The sequence below is a fragment of the Macaca fascicularis genome, chromosome 18 (assembly GCF_037993035.2).
Source record: "Macaca fascicularis isolate 582-1 chromosome 18, T2T-MFA8v1.1".
Classification (NCBI taxonomy): Eukaryota; Metazoa; Chordata; class Mammalia; order Primates; family Cercopithecidae; genus Macaca; species Macaca fascicularis.
Genome location: NC_088392.1, coordinates 1,266,834 through 1,287,691, shown reverse-complemented (window position 1 = coordinate 1,287,691; position 20,858 = coordinate 1,266,834). Strand labels below are relative to the sequence as shown.

The following is a 20,858-nucleotide window of genomic DNA, read 5'->3' as shown; positions in this document are numbered from 1 at the left end:
GCTCCCAGGGTGGACTGAGGCTGGGGGAAGAGTGGACGGCTCCCAGGGTGGACTGAGGCTGGGGGAAGAGTGGACGGTTCCCAGGGTGGACTCGGGGTGGGGAACAGTGGACGGTTCCCAGGGTGGACTCGGGGTGGGGAACAGGGGACGGCTCCCGGGGTGGACTCGGGGTGGGGAACAGTGGACGGCTCCCGGGGTGGACTCGGGGTGGGGAACAGGGGACGGCTCCCGGGGTGGACTCGGGGTGGGGAACAGGGGACGGCTCCTGGGGTGGACTCGGGGTGGGGAACAGGGGACGGCTCCCGGGGTGGACTCGGGGTGGGGAACAGGGGAGAAAACCTTTGCCGAACGCACTCTGCAGGCGTTTTTTTATCCGTTGGTGTGAAGCCCCCACTGGCTGGAAGGTGCCCCACCCCCCACGGAGTTTGCTGGACACCTTGGTTGGTTGTCGGTTTGTCATGACTTTGAGTCTTTCTAGACTCCTGTGTTCCATGTGTTTACCGTGTGTGCCTGATAAGTTCTGAAGTCAGGTAGTAAAAGTTCTGTTATTTTTCAAAATTGAGATTCCAGGTTTCCTGAATTTCCATGTAAATTTCAGAATCAACTTGTCACTTTCTACAAAAAAAACCCACTTATTTATTGATTAAGCTAGAGACACCCCAGATCTTTCTTCATGCTAACATGTTTAGGAAAGATTGGCAAAGTCCTCCTAGACCATATTTGAGGATTCCTGAAAAAATATTTCCCAAGCTGTAGTTTTAGTTTAAAAATGAGCAAAGCAAATAAATACAAACTGCCCGTTAGCTGCGCACATGAAGGAGAGGTCACAGCAGGAGGCAGCAGTGTCCTTCTCGCCCTGTACGTGCTTCCTCCTTGCTGAATGAGCTGGTTTAGCCTGTGTCTTTAACACCTGCAGCCAGCATTGCGAGGGGCACACACAGACTGAGCCGGAAGTCATCAGGTTACAGAGACCCGCGAATCTTCAGACCTGAGCTGCACCTGCAGCCTTGGGGCAGGAGCGTCGGGTGCTGCCGCGGTCGCCTTTCCCTCTCTTCACCTTGCAGGGGGTAGAACAAGGAGTCCACAGCATGCTGGTGTCCTTCGTCGGGCAGAGGGTAGAATGAGGAGTCCACAGCATGCTGGTGTCCTTCGTCGGGCAGAGGGTAGAATGAGGAGTCCACAGCATGCTGGTGTCCTTCGTCGGGCAGAGGGTAGAATGAGGAGTCCACAGCATGCTGGTGTCCTTCGTCGGGCAGAGGGTAGAATGAGGAGTCCACAGCATGCTGGTGTCCTTCGTCGGGCAGAGGGTAGAATGAGGAGTCCACAGCATGCTGGTGTCCTTCGTCGGGCAGAGGGTAGAATGAGGAGTCCACAGCATGCTGGTGTCCTTCGTCGGGCAGAGGGTAGAATGAGGAGCCCACAGCATGCTGGTGTCCTTCGTCGGGCAGAGGGTAGAATGAGGAGTCCACAGCATGCTGGTGTCCTGTGTCGGGCAGAAGGTAGAGCGAGGAGCCCGCCGTGAGCTGGTGTCGTGCGTCAAGCAGAGCATAGAAGGAGGAGCCCGCCATGAGCTGGTGTCCTGCATGGGACAGAGGATGGAGTGAGTAGCCCGCAGCTGGTGTCCTGCGTGGGGCAGGAACTGTGCAGGGTTTCCTTGCAGAAGGCCGATGGCAAAATGATGTCATCTGGAGACCAGGGACGCTTGTTAGAGGGGCTGAGGCTCCCAAGTCGGGTTGCTGCTAGGACTGAAGGAGCAGTGCCTAGGGGAAGGACATGGGGCCGTTGGGAGGATTGGGTTTAGGTGTTGGTGGTGGGGCCGCAGAGCCCTGTGGGTGGAGGAAAACAGCTCAGCCGGGGAGTCGGCGGTGGGGGTTGGAGGGTGCCAGGCACCGGGGAGGAACCTGGATGTGGACATCCCGAGTGCAGCTGTGATGGCGGTGGGGACACAGACTCCTGGGCGGGGATGGCCCCCGCAGCCTCAGCAAGCAGGGAGCAGGTGTCCTTGAGACCTGGAAAGCCTGGTGGTGTCTTTGACCAGGTGCCGTGACCGGGAGGGAGGATGGTCCAGTGTGGGGGTTTGTGTGTTCTTTTTCTTTTTTTTCTTTTCTTTTTTTTTTTTTCAGAGGTTGGGTTTTTTATGTTAAGTCTGCTCATTTGGGCATTTTAGGGCAGAACTGTAATCATTCATCGTAAAGTACTTTGGTAAAATTAAAGAAATCATACTTGTCACCTTAGAAAGTTTAACACTTTTTCGAACAGGTATCACTATTTGTTGTCTGGTTTAAGAAAAAACCTCATAAGGGCTGAGTCTCCTTTGTCCAAACTGCTTGGGGACAGAGAAGTGTTTTGGATTTCTGGATTTTTTTTGGATTTTGGAGTATTTGCATATATACGTGACGAGATGTCTTGGGGTTGGGACCCGAGTCCAAGTGCAGAATCCATTATGTTGCATATGCACCGTATACACACAGCCCGAAGGTAATTTTACACAACACTTGTAATAGTTTCATGCGTGAACAGAGCTTTGACTGCTGCCCTTCCCACAGGGTCAGGTGTGGAGTTTCCCGTGTGCTGTCGTGTCCGTGCTCAGGAGGTTTCATATTTGGGTTGGGAAAGCCCAATCTGAGTGTGAAAATTTAGATTCTTATAACTAGTAAGAAGCAGTTTTTAAACTATTTCTGAGAATTGTGGATTTACAGAATGGAGTTCTCGATAGAGTTCTCCTTGTGATTTTTTTTTTTTTTAAGATGGAGTCTCACTCTGTTGCCCAGGCTGGAGTGCGGTGGCGCCATCTCAGCTCACTGCAAACTCCACCTCCCGGGTTCCCGCCATTCTCCCGCCTCAGCCTCCCAAGTAGCTGGGACTACAGGTGCTGCCACCACGCCCGGCTAATATTTTTTTGTATTTTTAGTAGAGACGGGGTTTCACCGTGTTAGCCAGGATGGTCTCAATCTCCTGACTTCGTGATCCTCCCGCCTCAGCCTCCCAAAGTGCTGGGATTACAGGTGTGAGCCACCACACCTGGCCTGTGATTTTTTTTTAATGACTCTTTCTCTCTTTCCTCTTGTTTCTTCTGATTCTGACTTAGATGTGTCTGGGTTTCCTCCTGGGGGGCTGGTGGGAGGCTCTGTGTGAGCTTGTGGGGGCCGGGAAGTGTCATGGGTCCTGGGGTTGGTGAGGGCAGAGGAGGTGCAGGGGCAGGGCAGCCTTGTCTCACTCTCCTCGCGGGGTCAGGATCAGGGTTCCAGGACCCAGAGGAGCTCAGAGTCTTGATGGTCACTGGCAGCCCACTCCATCCCCGAGGGCACAGAGCCCCGCACCGCACCGTGTCGTGTCTCCTCAGCACCGTTCCTCTCCCGGGTGATCTGCACACGCCCATCCTCCTCCCCGGGAAGAACTCCCTTCTGCTTCCCTCCAGGCCTCAGACCCTTCCCTCCGAGCTTCCCTTCCGCCCCCTCCAGACTGCAGACCCGCCCCTCCGAGTCTCCCAGCGCAGCCCGCCATGGCATAGTGGGCATGGAGGATGTAGCTCCGCCTCGTTGCCACCTGCGGCCTGATCCTCGTGCCCTCTCGATGACATGGCTGGGCGTCTCGGTGGGCCATGGGGCATCCCGCCTGGAAAAATCCCGTTGACAGATGCAGCTTGGGCGGCTGCCTCGTGTGTGTCCGTGGGGCAGGGTGTTCGGAGCAGCCCAGCTGGGGGGGCGGTGTGGGGTTGCAAGTACCTGGGGCGGATGCCGAGTGTTGGGCAGCCTCATGTCTGTGGGTGGGGTGGTTGGAGCAGCCCGGCTGGGACAGAAGTGTGGGACTGTGAGCACCTAGGGGTGGGCGCTGAGTGCTGACTGGCCTCATGTCTTCGAGGAAGGGTGGTCGGAGCAGCCCAGCTGGGGCGGGAGTGTGGGGCCGCAGGCACCTTGGGCGGATGCTGAGAGCTGGGCGGCCTCTGGTCTTGTGGCCTTCAGATTTCAGCACTTCTTCCAGATGACCACTGTTTGGACAAACGAAACAGTTTGTGTTTATATAAAACCAGAATATTACAGTAGTTTTGTTAGGAAAACGTAGTTGCATCAGCCTCTCTCTAGACTGGGAATGATGTAAAAGTTTTAGATTTTATAAGTTCTCTATCACAAATGTCAGAGGATCACATATAAATGTGTATTTTGAGACAACTTTTACATTCTCCCCGAGTCTCCTCTTTGAACCAGACATCCTTGTGTTTTCAGCCGTTCCACGGGTGGCACGGGGGTGGTGAGGCGTGGTGGCGTGTTGTTTTTTGCGTGTCGTTTTCGTGAGAGAGACCTACAGGTGGAAAGTCATTTGACAGACGAAGAAATGCCCTCAAGCGGTGAGACCACCTGCCTACAAAGTTATGCGAGAGTTGGTGTAGTATTGGCACGAAAACTTAGATTTTAAAATTCGTACGGGAGGGGTCCTGTGATAAACCAAGCGATTTTGAAGTGTTCTTCCCTTCGTGTTTTGTAGGGCGGTTCTGGTGAGACTGGAAGGATGCAGCCACCCGGTTGTCATGAAAGGCCTGTGTGCTGAATGTGGCCAAGACCTCACCCAGTAAGTGTCCAGAAGAGTGAGATCTGCCTGCTGGGGCTCAAGGTGGTGGCCTCCCGGGAGGCTGAGAAGCTGTGCTAGGGACCCAGTGAGGCCCTTGGTTTCCCAGCGGCAGATGCAGACGCCTCCCTTGGGCCCCACGCGAGTCCCACTCAGCGGGTTTCCTTAGGAGGCGGTCCTTCCCGCTCTGCCATCACCCCAGCCTCGTGCCATTGTCAGTTGTGGTCGTGGGGGTGCTGGAGGGCTGAGACCTGTCTGTTTTCTCCTGACTGTGAAGACGCAGGTCGCCGAGTATCTGGAGCAGCGCCTCCCTCAGGACAGCCTGGCTGGTTCCCCTGAGCGCCCCCATGCTGGGGGCTGCTTTACCTCTAGTGCCCAGTGGTTTCTTGGATTTATCACTTGGGCAGTGGGAGGTGCGGCAGCTCCTTTTTCTGCATTTTCATGGTTGAGGGCCTGTTTCTGTTTCTGTGTGACTTTGTGGTTTGTTTTCATGAAGAACTGTGGCTCTGTGTGTTCACGAGTGTGGCCATGAGCTCAGTATTTCCACCAGTTTTCCTGTCTGTCTTTAAACAGTGGAGAACGTTTCCACAGTTGCCAACAGAATTAAGTTCTGTGCTCAGATAGCAGCATGTGTCTGTTAAAACATCAGCGGGAATCCCATCACTTAGAGCCCCGTGTGCATCTGTGCCCAGGCACTCAGCGGAAAGCCCTGAACCTGTCCTTGCACTCATAGGTTGCAGAGTAAGAACGGGAGGCAGCAGGTGCCACTGTCCACGGCGACCGTGTCCATGGTGCACAGCGTGCCGGAGTTGATGGTGAGCTCCGAGGTGAGCTGGGCGTCAGCGACTGCGTGTTGGGGAAGCGTGGTGCTCTGAGGAGGGCGGCTGCCGGGGGGAGGGCGGCTGCGGTGGGGAGGGCGGCTGCCGGGGGAGGGCGGCTGCCGGGGGAGGGCGGCTGCGGGGGGAGGGCGGCTACAGTAGCACTGATGTGTGGTTGTCTTCGTTGTTACTGAAACAACCCTCGTCACACAGATGACTTATGGGGCTGCTGCTTTCCTGAAACAGGGACGGCTGCTCTTGGTTCTCCACAGACAAGTTGGCCTGCAAAAGCGACTCGGGGCCCTGAGGCCCCATGTTCCGCAGCTGTGAACAGCCAGGCTCAGCCTGGGTTCCCTCGAGCCAAGTCCTAACTGGGGAGGGATGTGACAGCTGCTTGTGGAGCTCAGGAGGTGGCTGCGCTGCCAAGGCGTGTGCCAGATGAGCCGGGAGGGCGAAGCGTCTATTGGGGCAGATAATGGCAAGGAGTCGGTGGCCAGGGTCGGGCGAGGGGGCAGTGGTAGCACTTTGTTGGCTACAGGAGTGGCTGCTGCTGGTACCAGTGGGAAGCTGGCTCGGGAGAGTGGGCACACGCGGGGGTGGGTTGGGGGGTCCCAGGGCTGTTTGCCTTGTGCTGGCAGGAGAGCCCACGGCGGGTACGCGGGGTGGAGAGAACGGGCAGGTGTTCGTGTGCTCAGTTAAGAGTGATTTGGGGCCGGGCGCGGTGGCTCAAGCCTGTAATCCCAGCACTTTGGGAGGCCGAGGCGGGTGGATCACGAGGTCAGGAGATCGAGACTATCCTGGCTAACACGGTGAAACCCCGTCTCTACTAAAAATACAAAAAACTAGCCGGGCATGGTGGCGGGCGCCTGTAGTCTCAGCTACTCGGGAGGCTGAGGCGGGAGAATGGCATGAACCCGGGAGGCGGAGCTTGCAGTGAGCCGAGATCACGCCACTGCACTCCAGCCTGGGAGACACAGCGAGACTCCGTCTCAAAAAAAAAAAAAAAAAAAGAGTGATTTGGGTTTTTATCTTCGAGTGTCTACGCCTCCTGTATGTATTTCAGGAGTTGCTGGGGCTCTGTGGGTCGGCGGCTCCGGCACCTCCTGTGCTCGAGGCAGACGCCGTCTCCCCGACCCCACTTCACCCCGTGGGTGAAAATGCTCTGGGAGCCGAGAAAAACTAGTGTGTGATCTTACGGACTTTCAGGGCTGCGCAGTTTTGTGAGTAGGTAAAACACTTTGCAGTGTTACGATTTTGGTAAATTCGTGCTTTTAAATGATGGACACCAATTTCAGTCTGTCTTTTTACGGGAAAAACAAAATGCCAGATACAGGATTCTGGGTTTTCTGAATTACCAAACTTTAAACGAATGTAAAATGTGTGCATGTAAACCAAAGCCAGCAAGTTTGGGGGTGAAGGGAGGAGGAAGTACCCCTCATCTTTCCGGCACCTGCCGGCCCCTCTCTGCATTTCCCTTCGGGGACGGGGACGGGAGGAGGTACCGCCTGAGCGGGACCAGGATTTTGTTGTGAAGAGTGAGGGCCAGTTACAGTGAGAAAGGCAGCGTGGTGCGTCCTAGCACGTCACGTCCTGTGTCCCACGCTGGGCCACTGATGCCTGGGTGACTGGGCGCTTGGTAGCACCGCTCTGGGCCCCGCGTGGAGGGACACCCTGATGTGCTGTCGCCAGGTCCCCGGGTCTCTTCGAGGCACAAGAATAGGCTGAGCGTGGGAGGTTCTGAGCACATGGCCCTTGCCAGTCTCTGCTGCCCAGCTTGGGCCACCCGGCGTCTCCCTTCTCCCAGCCGGCTGACTTGGTTTCTTCGTTAATTTTGCAGCTCACTTTTATTGAGTGCTCCATACCATTGAAGTGGCTTTGATAGAAACAACCAGTTTCTCTTCCCCTCTGTTTTCATTGGCTCATGTATTTAACTGAATTATAAAATCGTGGTCACAAGCAAGGTTGCCGTGACCCAGCTGGTGACCCGGCCCCGGCTCTCGGCCTGTAGGGCGCAGGCCATGGGGAGTGCCAGGGGCTGGAGAGGGACGCGTTTATTTCGTTTTCTGTTTCTTGATAAAATGGAGTTTTACCTTGGATGCAAACATACTGACTTTGTCATTTCTTGTTTCTGTTTAATTGTAGCAAGCAGAGGAGCTGGGAAGAGAAGACCAGCAGCGACTGCATCGGAACCGGAAGCTGGTGCTCATGGTGGACCTGGACCAGACGCTGATCCACACAACCGAGCAGCACTGTCAGCAGATGTCGAATAAAGTGAGTGCGGCTGGCACCCCGGGTCCCGGAGCCGCAGGTCCTAGAACTTTGATTCAGAAGTGTGTTACCTTGTTTTTTAGATGATTTCCCACAGGTCAGCCTGGATGTCGAAAGCAGACTCTCTTGTTCTGGGTGTGGGCTGTGTGTCTGCTGGGCGGTTGGGTAGCATCTGGGCCCCCGGGCAGACATCTTGGTGCCCACTGTGTCTCGCACTTCCTGCTGTTTGTGCGGGAGCCCTTTGTGTGCCCGCGCGGCAGGCTGTCGGAGAGGGCGGAAGCGTTCCGAGCCTGTGAGGATGGTGCAGGGGATGGTGCGAGACGTGTCCTGAGAGTGGTGGTCTTGGTGGGGAGGACGTTGGTGTTGGATGCCTTTGTGTCGCTGGGATGTCAAGGGCAGGTGGTGGACCCCTGGGTTTGTGCTTGGGAGAGCTGGGCTGGAGGAGGAGGCTGGGAGGTGGTCAGTGTGCATTCTGCAGAGGAAATACAGGGAGAAACGAAGGATAAGGGCAGAGCCCTGTTTAATGCACACAGAACCCTTCTTGCACCTCAGCTGTGTCCTCAGGATGGAGCCAGAGAAACTGAATTTCTAGATCAAAGGCTCTTTATGTCTGTGCCAAGAGGCTTGCCCAGAGGCTTGTGTGGGCCTAGACGGTCGCCAGCAGGGAGGCCCTCACCAACACTGAGTTGTTTTTTAAATGTTTGCTGTTAAACAGATAGTATGTGGACTCTGGCGTTAGATTTGGGAGTTCAGGGGCCTGTCAGTTCTGACCTTTCCAGTTCCTAAAGCTTCCTGGGGATCTTGCAGGTCCCGATAGCAGACGCCCAGCAGGCTGGAGGGTGCACCGCAGAGCCAGGCGCCCTCCACTGCGGGATGGTGGGGCGTGGCACCAACAGCTGGGACAGATTGATGACAGTTACACCTAAGTCAAATTGGTGACCAGCTTCGTCTGAAAGATGTTTGGTTAAGTTCGGCCCGGTACGTCAGCCTGGTGGCCAGGGTGAGCTGCACAGATCCCCCAGGTGGCACAAACTCTCACGTTTTACGCTATTTGCAGAATGGAGAGAATCGAGTAACTGCCGTGCTGCACAGGAGTTTCCTTTAGGGCCGGAATTCAGGCCTCACCCACAAAACAGCTTCTATTTTTGGCTGTGTTAGTCATTTGTGTGTATCATGGTATGTTATACAGCAATATATTCTTCTATGCAGTATAAACTGTGACTAGATATTTTCAGATTGCTTCATTCATATCCACTACTCTACTCACTAAGGTTTTTTTTAATGCCTATTTTCTGACAAACTAGGTATATTGAAGGATGTAAGGACTTTATGAAAATACATTCTGCACACATACACCCTCGTGAGTTGTTGTGACTGTTCCCTGCTTTTATTGTGCCTGTGAAGTTGGGCATTGAGTGAGTTTTATAGGCACAGCTCATTTTATGGTGCTTCACGGATACTGTGTGTTCCCAGAGAGGAGGCTCGGGGCACCCAGCGAGCACGGCTGTGGGTATCATTCTCCAGCGGCGTGTGTGCCACACTCCGGAAATTCCTGTGTACTTCAGACTCCTCGGTAGTGGTCTGCTGTTACAGGGACCTGTAGTCAGTGATCTTTGAGGTCACTGTTGTCATAGTTGCTTCATTAGTGTTCTGTCTGCTCTAGGGGATTGTGATCTGCGATCTTTGAGGTCACTGTTGTCATTGTTTTGGGGTGCCGTGAAGCACACCCACATAAGACGGCAAGCGTAATGGGTAGATGTGTGGTCCTGACTGCTCCACCAACCGACCATTCCCTGTCTCTGTCCCGGTGCTGAGGCCTCCCTGTTCCCCGAGGCACAACTGTATTGAAATTAGGCCAAAGTAATAACTCTACAGGGACCTGTAGGTGTTCAAGTGAGAGGAAGGCTCACCAGTCTCTCACTTTAAATGAGAAGGTAGACGTGATTATGCTAAGTGAGGAAGGCACGCCGAAAGCCAGGAAAGGCCGCAAGCTGGGCCTCTTGCACTCAACAGCCAAGGTGTGAATGCAAAGGAAAAGTTATTGAAGCAAACTAACACTCCCACTTCGGTGAACACACAAGTGATAAGACAGTGAAACAGCCTTGTTGCTGAGAAGGAGAAGGTTGTAGTGGTCTCAGTAGAAGATCAAACCAGCCTCAACATTCCCTTAAGCCAAAGCCTAATCCAGAACAAGGCGCGAACTGTCTTCGATTCTGTGAAGGCCGAGAGGGGTGAGGACGCTGCAGAAGAAAAGCTGGAAACCAGCAGAGGTTGGTTCATGAGGTTGAAGGAAAGAAGCCGTCTCAGTAACATAAAAGTGAAGGTGAAGCAGCAGGTGCTGATGGAGAAACTGCGGTAAGTTCCCCAGGGGATCGAGCTGAGATCATTGATGAAACTAAACACACTAAACAACAGATTTTCAGTGCAGACAAAACAGCCTTCTATTGGAACATGATGCCGTCTAGGACTTTCATAGCTAGAGAGAAGTCAGTGCTTGGCTTCAAAGGACAGGCTGACTCTCTCGTTGGAGACTGACTAATGCGGCTGCTGACTTTAAGTTGAAGCCAGTGCCCAGGTGCCATTCTGAAAATCCCAGGGCCCTTAAGACTGAGGCTAAATCTCCTCTGCCTGCGCTCCATCCATGGAACAACAAAGCCTGGATGACAGCACCTGTGTTCACAGCGTGGTTTACCGACCATTCTAAGCTCACTCTTGAGACCTGTTGCTCAGAAAGAGATTCTTTTCAGAAATATTCCTGCTCATCGACCATGCACCTGGTCACCTGAGAGCTCTGATGGAGATGTACAGGAGAAGAATGTTTTCACGCCTACTGACACCACATCCACCCTGCAACCTAGGGCTCAAGAAATGATTTCAACCTTCAAGTCTTACTACATCTTCTAAGGCTGGAGCTGCCTTAGAGGGCAATTCCTCTGATGAGTCTGGGAAAATCAAACAGAAAATCCTTCTGGAAAGGATTCACCGTTGTGAGTGCCCCCAGGAACATTTGTGATTCATGAGAGGACGTCAGAGTATCAGCATCAACCAGGAGTTCAGGAGATGGTGATTCCAGCCCTCAGTTCGGAAGGTGTTGGTTCTCACCTTCATGGATGACTTCCAGGGTGTCAGGACCTCAGCGGAGGAAGGGGCTGCAGGCGTGGTGGAAATAGTGAGAGAATTAGGAGTGGAGCCTGAAGATGACTGAATTCTGGCAACCTCAGGATGAAACTCGAACAGATGAGGAGTTGCATCTTACAGATGAGCAAAGAAAGTTTCTTGAAATGGAATCTGCTCCTGGAGAAGATGCTGTGAACGTCGTTGAAATGACAACAAAGGATTTGGAAGATTCCATCAACTTAGTTGATAAACCAGTGGCAGGGTCTACGGCGATTGCCCCTAGTTTTGAAACAAGTTCTTCTGTGGGTAAAATGCTATCAAACAGCATTGCATGCTACAGAGAAACCTTTTGTGAAAGGAAGAGTTGATTGATGGGATGAACTTCCTTGTCATCTTATTTCAAGAAACCGTCACAGCCACCCCCAGCCTTCAGTAAACACCCTCTGATCAGTCAGCAGCCGTCAGCATCGAGGTGAGACCGTACAGCAGCCAAAGAATGTGACTTGCTGAAGGCTCAGATGTTGTTAGCATTTTTTAATAATAAAATTTTTTTTTATTTTTTGAGACGGAGTCTCGCTCTGTTGCCCAGGCTGGAGTGCAGTGGCACGATCTCTATATCATGCAGCCTCCACCTCCGGGTTCAAGCCATTCTTGTGCTTCAGCCTCCCGAGTAGCTGGGACTACAGGTGTGTACCGCCACACCCAGCTAATTTTTATATTTTTAATAGAGATAGGGTTGCGCCATATTGGCCAGGCTGGTCTCGAACTCCAGACCTCAAGTGATCCACCTGCCTCAGCCTCCCAAAGTGCTGGGAGTACAGGCATTGAGCCACCGCACCCAGCCATTTTTAATAATAAAGTATTTTTAAATTAAGCTAGGTACATTGTTCTTTTAGACATAATGCTATTGCACATTTAATAAGCTACAGTAGAGTGTCAGCATGGATTATAGTCACTGGGAAACCAAAAAATTCCTGTGATTCTCAGTATCTCCAGGATAGGCCTGCTGAAGACAGTTGGGTCTGGTTATAATGTGGCTGTTTCTCAGTTGTGTGGTCTGGAAGGCGACAATGTCCTGATGTAGTGGGGAAGGGGGTCTAAGCATGAACTGACCGTCCTCTGCCTCCTCAGTAGTGTTAGTGTACCCCACTCGACATCCAGAGGAGACCCTGAGGCGGTGCCTGGCCGTACTCCTGGCCCCTCTGAAAGCAATTTCGGGGCTCAGAAGTGGTGCTGGCCACACCTCCCGAAGCCTGGACAGCTGCTGGACTTGTTACTGTTGAGTAATGGGAAAGTTGTTGCTAGAACGTTTCACTCCTAAATCTTTAACAGAGTACCTTCTTCATGAGGGTCGTAATTAATTTAGAGCTAGAAAAATGTAACTGGGAAAGTTGTTACTAAAACCTTTCGCTGGTAGATCTTTAACAGAGTAGCTTCTTCCGGAGGGTCCTAACTAACTTAGAGCTGGAAAAATGTAACTGAGCTTAATTAAAGCCATTAAGAGTAAATATTTTACTGAGAAATTAACAGGGTTAAAAGGATAGAAGTTTAACTTCCTGAGGAAAGCAGTCTTATTTGCATGTCGATCATATGTAGGCGAGTGAGTCGGTATCGCTCATTTCATCTGTCTACTAAATACGATTTAGAATACGTTTCGGCTTCTGTGTTGTGTATGTAAATGAAAGAAACTGTATCTGAAAATCACCAGGTTACCTGGGAATGTTGATTTCCTTTGTTCAGTAGCTCAGGAAAGCACTGTCAGCAACGTGTCAGCATTTGAAGAAACAAAGGCAGAAGTGACATCGGTGGTTATCTCGTAGTTAGTATAGGTTGTTACTGTTGGCTGGTTATCGGGGTGGTTATCCTAGGCGGTCGTTGCAGGTAGGTAGTTATCGTGAGTAGTGAGTGTAGCTGTCATCGGTGGTTATGTGGTTATCACAGGTGGTGACTGTTGGCTGGTTATCGGGGTGGTTATCAGGGACGGGTTGCTGCAGGTAGGTAGCTAAGCATGAGTAGTGAGTATAGCTATCGTCGGTGGTTATCGTGTGGTTATCGGTGGTTATCGTGTGGTTATCGGTGGTTATCGTGTGGTTATCGTAGAGGCTGTTACTGGTAACGCGATGACCCAGCGTGGTGGTCTTGAACAGTTGTTGCAGGTGGGTGGTTATCCTAGTAATCATGGGCAGTCGTTAATCACCTGCATCGAGGGCATTCCCGCAGCTGAGAAGGCCGCACTCGCTCACTCATACCACGTTCATGGAAAGTGCTTACACAGTGGGTTTTAAATGCCACAGGTAGCGCCTTGCACCAGTTAGGGTCACGTCCTTATTTGGAGGGGCAGGTGGACATGCAACCTCTGTCCCACATGGAGGGATGGGCGCACGTGTGGTCCTCTGTCCCACATGGAGGGGCGTGTACACACTGTCCCCTGTCCCATGTGGAGGGGCGAGTGCAGACACATGTCCTCTGTCCCATGTGGAGGGGTGTGTGCACCCTGTCCCCTGTCCCACATGGAGGGGTGTGTGCACACGCGTGTCCTCTGTCCCACATGGAGGAGCATGTACACACATGTCCTCTGTCCCATGTGGAGGGGTGTGTACACACATGTCCTCTGTGTGGAGGGGCACGTACACACACATGTCCTCTGTCCCATGTGGAGGGGCATGTACACACATCCTCTGTCCATGTGGAGGGGCGTGTACACACACATGTCCTCTGTCCCATGTGGAGGGGCGTGTACACACACATGTCCTCTGTCCTTGTGGAGGAGCATGTACACATGCATGTCCTCTGTCCGTGTGGAGAGGCGTGTACACACGCATGTCCTCTGTCCGTGTGGAGGAGCGTGTACACATGCATGTCCTCTGTCCGTGTGGAGGAGCGTGTACACATGCATGTCCTCTGTCCGTGTGGAGAGGCGTGTACACACGTGTTCTCTGTCCCATGTGGAGGGGTGTGTACACACACATGTTCTCTGTCCGTGTGGAGAGGTGCATACACACACATGTCCTGTGTCCCGTGTGGAGGGGCGTGTACACACGTTCTCTGTCCGTGTGGAGAGGTGCATACACACACATGTCCTGTGTCCCATGTGGAGGGGCAGGCATATGCATGTCTTCAGAATGCCTGTCTCGGACACGTGTGTCTTCAGGACGCCTGTCTCGGACACGTGTGTCTTCAGGACGCCTGTCTCAGGCACACGGGTTGTGGGGGCTGCTGGGGCTCCTCAGACCTTTTCTCCTGACTGTTGCTGCTGTTCTTTTCAGGGCATCTTTCACTTCCAGCTGGGCCGGGGTGAGCCCATGTTGCACACGCGCCTGCGTCCGCACTGCAAGGACTTCCTGGAGAAGATCGCCAAGCTGTACGAGCTGCACGTCTTCACCTTCGGCAGCCGGCTGTACGCGCACACCATCGCAGGTCAGTGTGCGCGGCCGGAGGGGCCGTGGGAACCGTGGGGTTCTGTCCGGTTTTCGGTGATGGTTTGTTAAAGATGAAGAAAGAAAAGAAGCTCCCCTGCAACTCAGTTGTGGTCTTGGAGTTGGCCGTTGTGCAGGGGGTTGTGAGAGGTAAGGGAATTCTGCCACTGCGGCCGGCGGGTGGGGCTGGAGCCGCTCTGGCCAGGTGCAGTACTGGGTGGGCCACTTTGGGAGTTTGTCAGGACGACGTGGGCACGTGGAACCACCTTCTGTGAGATACTCTGACAGACACCTGTTAATCAGTTCACAGGGACTTCAGGCCAGGCTGCTTGTGTGTGCTCGTGCCGGGTGCTCTCACTATACACAGTGTGGCCGTCCCCTACCTGCACGTGGGCACCCTTAGGATTTAGCGTTTGCTTCTGTCTCCCTGGGTGGTAGCGTGAGTGCCAGTCTGCAGCAGCAGGATGAAGCAAGGGGACAGTGCCACGGGACGGTGACTGTCCCATGTGTACGATGCAAGGGGACAATGCCACAGGATGGTGACCGTCTGTCCCACGTGGACGAAGCGAGGGGACGATGACGTGGGACAGTGACCATCTGTTCCACGTGGACGAAGCAAGGGGTTGATGACATGGGACGGTGACCATCTGTTCCACGTGGACGAAGCAAGGGGATGACGCGGGACGGTGACCGTCTGTCCCACGTGGACGAAGCAAGGGGACGACGCGGGACGGTGACCGTCTGTCCCACGTGGACGAAGCGAGGGGACAACGACGCGGGACGGTGACCATCTGTCCCACGTGGACGAAGCAAGGGGACGACGCGGGACGGTGACCGTCTGTCCCACGTGGACGAAGCGAGGGGACAACGACGCGGGACGGTGACCGTCTGTCCCACGTGGACGAAGCAAGGGGACGACGCGGGACGGTGACCGTCTGTCCCACGTGGACGAAGCGAGGGGACAACGACACGGGACGGTGACCGTCTGTCCCACGTGGACGAAGCAAGGGGACGACGCGGGATGGTGACCGTCTGTCCCACGTGGACAAAGTGAGGGGACAACGACGCGGGACGGTGACCGTCTGTCCCACGTGGACGTGGGCCCGAGTGGCAGTGTGGGCTCCTCCGTGCCGGCTCCAGAGGTTTAGATTGAGTGTTTTAAAATTCAAAGATCTTTCCGGATTGATCTTAGTCTTTTGTTGTTGGTGGGGAAATGAATTTTGAATCCTCCTTTAATATTTAGTGCCTTTCTAGGAATTTTGATCATGACCTTTAATTCCTCTTGTAATTGAAATTCGAAACATTCACTTGTAACATTATGGCTGCTGCTGTATGGCTGCCTGAGATCGATGATGTGAAGACAAGTAATTATGCACAAGGGTGATACTGCTCACGTCCTCAAGCCAGTAAAGAACCTGCTGGCCAGGCGCCATGGCTCACACCTGTAATCCCAGCACTTTGGGAGGCCGAGGCAGGCGGATCACGAGGTCAGGAGATCGAGACCATCCTGGCTAACACGGTGAAACCCCGTCTCTACTAAAAATACAAAAAATTAACCGGGCGTGGTGGCGGGCGCCTGTAGTCCCAGCTACTCGGGAGGCTGAGGCAGGAGAATGGCATAAACCCGGGAGGCGGAGCTTGCAGTGAGCCGAGATCGCGCAGCTGCACTCCAGCCTGGGCGACAGAGCAGACTCTGTCTCAAAAAAAAAAAAACAAAAAACAAAAGAAATAACGCCTGCTATGATTTGGGATTTTACAGCCCCCAAGTCCATATGTTAAAACCCAGTCTAGGCCGGGCGCGGTGGCTCACGCCTGTAATCCCAGCACTTTGGGAGGCTGAGGCGGGTGGATCACAAGGTCAGGAGATCGAGACCACGGTGAAACCCCGTCTCTACTAAAAATACAAAAAATGAGCTGGGCGTGGTGGCGGCGCCTGTAGTCCCAGCTCCTCGGGAGGCTGAGGCAGGAGAATGGCGGGAACCCGGGAGGCGGAGCTTACAGTGAGCCAGGATCACGCCACTGCACTCCAGCTTGGGCGACAGAGCGAGACTCCATCTCAAAAAAATAAATAAATAAATAAATAAATAAATAAATAAATAAAACCCAGTCCCAAGGTGAGGGTGTCAGGAGGGGTGTGGAAGGCGGTGAGGTCGTGAGGACTCCATCCTCCTGAGTGGAATCAGGGCCCTTACCCAGGCGGGTTCTGGGAGCTGCGGGAGGCGCAGCAAGCCAGTTCCCACTGACCTGCAGCCGCGTCGCTGGCGCCTTGGTCGGACGCTGCCTCCACAACTGTGAGGAAGGGACGTCCGTTCCTGAGTCACCCACGCTGTGGAGTTTCTTCAGAGCAGCCCAGGCCGACTAAGCTGCCTTAGTCGACTTCCACTATGTGGAAATAGACCCCCGAATCCCTGTGTGTCCCAGCCCCGGACTCCCTGTGTGTGTCCCAGCCCCGGACTCCCTGTGTGTGTCCCAGCCCCGGACTCCCTGTGTGTGTCCCAGCCCCGAATCCCTGTGTGTGTCCCAGCCCCGAATCCCTGTGTGTGTCCCAGCCCCGAATCCCTGTGTGTGTCCCAGCCCCGAATCCCTGTGTGTGTCCCAGCCCCGAATCCCTGTGTGTGTCCCAGCCCCGAATCCCTGTGTGTGTCCCAGCCCCGAATCCCTGTGTGTGTCCCAGCCCTGAATCCCTGTGTGTGTTCTAGCCCTGGACTGTGCCTTCGCAGCCAGTACCAGGCACCTCCCGGGGCCAACCTGTAAGTCACACACCGCAGTGCGGGTGACGCCCACGCAGACCAGACGCCCGAGGGGCGTCACGTTCACAATAACAAATGTCAGGGAGAGACTAAAGACCAGAGAAGTCTTCCTCACGGTCGTCATATCCGTGGCTCTCCCCTGTTCTCTGTTTTTTTGTGTGTATAATTTTGCCGAGTTTGTCTTAATATGTGCACAAGTTTATGTACTGTTCTTTTCACGTAAGATTTCATCACCAAGAATTCATCCATTCCTTTGTTATAAATCTTCATCATTTTATGTGAGTTTTTCCCTCCTCTGTGGACTGGATCCTCTGGGTGAGTTCCTGAAACCCAGCTTGTTCAGTGGGGGCGTGGTTCCTGACCCCCAGGACTGTGAGCACCACGCGCTGCATGGCCTGCTCCCTGGCAGGTGAGGCGTTTGCCTCCTGCCTCCCGCCTCCCACACAGGGTGCTCCCCAGCGGGCACAGCCTGGCGACCTGCAAGTCTGATTCCTGAAGGCGGCAGGCAGTCCAGGATGCACCGGTGATTTTTCCTTCTTCTCCTGTCCCATCTTCTGTCCGTGTATCTAGTGCCCATGCAAATGTTTCTTATTTGGGGCATCCTTCTCCAGGTCTCTCTCTTTAAAGTTGGGGTTATGTAGGTTGGCTGTTGCACACGTCTTGCTTATCCTTTTCTGAGGGACGTCAACGTTTGTTGGTCAGAGCACACAAGCCCCAGTGAGGATGAGTATGTGGAAGGCTCGAGTCTGTTTAAATGCTTGGCTGGAGGGGATTTGGGCCAAAAGCAGAGGGGTCCCAGGTTTTAGCTGGGCCACACCCTTGCCACCCTTCACACCGACAGGCAGGGCGTGGGACACTACAGTCAGATTCCACGTTCATGAGGCCTCGTGTGGTGAAAGATGAAGCAGGTGAAGAGAATGCCATGTTTCTTTATCAGCCTGAAAGCTGGAGGGAGCCTGGTAGCTGCCTGCAAATTCAGCAGAACATCCATACTGACATCTGCAGGCCCCTGAGCCACCTGGACAGCAGAGCATGGGAGCCTGCTGGTGGGTGCGTGTCTGTGGAGGGCCTCGAGCGTGGGTGGGGGCGTGGCTGCGGAGGGCCTCGAGCGTGGGTGGGTGCGTGTCTGCGGAGGGCCTCGAGCGTGGGTGGGTGCGTGTCTGCGGAGGGCCTCGAGCGTGGGTGGGGGCGTGTCTGCGGAGGGCCTCGAGCGTGGGTGGGGGCGTGGCTGCGGAGGGCCTCGAGCGTGGGTGGGGGCGTGGCTGCGGAGGGCCTCGAGCGTGGGTGGGGGCGTGGCTGCGGAGGGCCTCGAGCGTGGGTCCTGCTGCGGGGAGACCCGCTGGGTTTGCTGGCATCACCGGGCCCTGTCTGGCGCCTTCTGCGTTTCAAGCTCTGCTATCTACGTGAAAGTCCAGCATTCCAGTATGTCCAAGGGATGGGCTGAAACCAGACGAAGACATCACAAGAAAACTGCAGACCAGTATCCCTTTGAACATGGACGCAGAGATTCTCAGCAGAACACGGGCCCTCGAGCCCAGCAATGCGGGAGGAGGACTGCGTCCAGGCTGCGGTTCAGGAAGGCCCAGCTTGGCTTCGTCGTGGCTGGCAGGATCTGTAGAGATGACCTGGGTCAGCTTTTCTGCAAGTGAGAAAGTGAGGTCCGGACTGAAGCCTGAGGTGGCTGCTGAGCTTCCGCCTTTGATGCTTTTCATTTTGAAAGTGACCGTGTTGATAGCATGTGTGCTTTCAGTATGACTAGGACAGAAATGTTGAGTGTTTGGGATGCGTGTCTTTTATGTGACTGTAGAGACGCTAATAATTCCATTAACAGACTTTAGATTTAGCGACTTCGTGGCCTCAGTGATCATCTAGAAGTTAAGTGTCTGTATATAGTAAGAAACAATTGCGTTTATTTCTCCTTTAAGTCCAGATATCTTTTTGTTACTGAAATACTAACAAACCAGTGACATCAAGGAAGGGAAAGCTCCTGGCAGTGCTGCATTGGAAACGTTTGGAGGTGGTGATGCTTCAGCCAGGAGGTGGGTTCATCTTCCCAGAAGATCTTACGGACCCCGGAGTGCATTGTGCGTAGCGCCGCGGGGCTGCAGGGTAACTGAGGTGGCGCCCAGAGCAGCTCTTCTGTTTTAACTGTCATGCGTGTTTCAGCCTGTATCGAAAACAGCCAGCGTGTTTCTCGCGTTTGTGATCTCAGAGGTGGTGGTACAGAGGTTGAGCTCAGTAGGGATGGGTGCAGGCAGTAGTTGATTAAAAGCCAGTGTGAAAACAATAGTGATTGCGTGGAGTGCAGTCAGGGCACGTTCAAATCCCGGAAGTGGACCCCGTGTGCCGCGCGGAGATGTGGAGCCGGGCGTTGTGGGTGCGTTCGGATCTGGAAGTGGACCCCGTGTGCCGCGCGGCGATGTGGAGCCGGGCGTCGTGGGTGCGTTCGGATCTGGAAGTGGACCCCGTGTGCCGCGCGGAGATGTGGAGCCGGGCGTCGTGGGCGCGTTCACATCCCGGAAGTGGACCCCGTGTGTCATACAGGGGCGTGGAGCCAGGTGCTGCAGTGAGTCTTAAGTCTTGAGAGGATGTGGGCTGCGTGGTTGGAGTTTGGGTTCACAGTGCTTCTGAGATGTCTGGTCTACCTCCTGTGCTTCATGCGGAGCTGACGGTTATGCAGGGGACCTGTGTGCCATGATGAGATCACAGACCCAGCTCTCGACTCTGGACTGGCTCACTCTTCTGCAGTCTAGTCTCCGTTTTGTTCCATGGCACCTGCACGTGTCATGCCAGATAGAGGTTGTGTGTTAATGTGTTCAGTTTTCTTATAATTTCAGCCTCTTGGGAGGGTAATAATTGTGTTGTATTCATTCCTGTACCTTATATTCCTGGCAAAATTCCAAGTAATGTTAAACTCAGTAAATGTTAAATGAACAAACACTCTTACACGTTATCTACGTGCCATGGAATACCTATCTCTTGAGGTATGTCCAGATTTATGGCTTCAGCCACTTGTATGATGAGTAGCTGAAACATTTCCTTGTGAGGCTTCATACTTACCGTAGCTTTTTCTCTCCAGAATGTTTTAAATGGCCAGTGAAATTAAATTGACATTGAACTTGATGCCTCCAACATATTTTACCAATAGAATAAATTACCTGAAAAGTCTGTTTTGTTTTTGTTTAGTACCCCTACTTCCACAAACTGAAATACGTTTACTATATATTCTGTGGTTCTTGTAAATTAGCAAGAGATGACTTATTTTTAAATTATCTTTCTTTAAAATTATGGGCACTTCACTGTAAATTGAAGACTTTGCAAACTTAGGAAGGTAATACAGTAAGCTAAAAGTTCAGAAGATAAATTTATAGATCAGGAAACCCAGAGCAGAGGTAATACCAAGAAACCTCTGCCTGATTTCTTGATTGTGACGGCGGTGCCTCTTGAAGTGCAGAAGGGGTGTTTGCAGATAGCATGGTTTTACCGTCTTTAAAGAGTCAAAGCAGAGCATCAAGCACGTAAAGCTCTTTAGAAAATTACTTTTAAAAAATTAAACTAGACTTGTAATTAACAGATGTCGTGTAAAGTACAAGTGTCAACTGTAGCCCGGGCGGATTCTTCGCTGCGGAAGCAGCTTCTGCACTAGCTGGTCATTGTGGTGTCGCGATGTCCTTCCTTCCCAGTCTGCTCTGTCAGGCAGGCTTCCTCGGTGTTGCCTGAATGACCAGCGTAAACGTGTGTCATAGTGAGAAGTAACCGACCTTCCTGTGTTCTACAACACAGCGTGTGAGTCTGTGTGATTCTCCTGAAGTAACTTAGGAGAAGCGAGCTTCCTTGGTAACCTTTCCTCCACTAACCGTTACAGATAACAGCAGGGCCGCCCGCCCGGGGTTCGTAAAGACCGTGTCCGAGGTGACGCAGGGTAG

General features: G+C 53.4%; 1 protein-coding gene across 12 annotated transcripts in view; it reads left to right on the top strand.

Moving 5' to 3' along the window:
* CTDP1 (CTD phosphatase subunit 1) overlaps window positions 1-20,858 on the top strand; it is a 73,472-nt gene that overhangs the window by 11,606 nt on the left and 41,008 nt on the right. For all 12 annotated transcript variants that reach the window (XM_074022334.1, XM_074022331.1, XM_074022328.1 and 9 more), the window contains exons 2-5: window positions 4,483-4,566; window positions 5,297-5,390; window positions 7,524-7,652; window positions 14,033-14,183. Coding sequence is in view for 7 of the 12 variants with exons in the window: in XM_074022327.1 (XP_073878428.1) it covers window positions 4,483-4,566; window positions 5,297-5,390; window positions 7,524-7,652; window positions 14,033-14,183 (458 nt within the window). In the remaining 5 variants the exon portion in view is untranslated. The remainder of the gene's footprint in view (window positions 1-4,482; window positions 4,567-5,296; window positions 5,391-7,523; window positions 7,653-14,032; window positions 14,184-20,858) is intronic.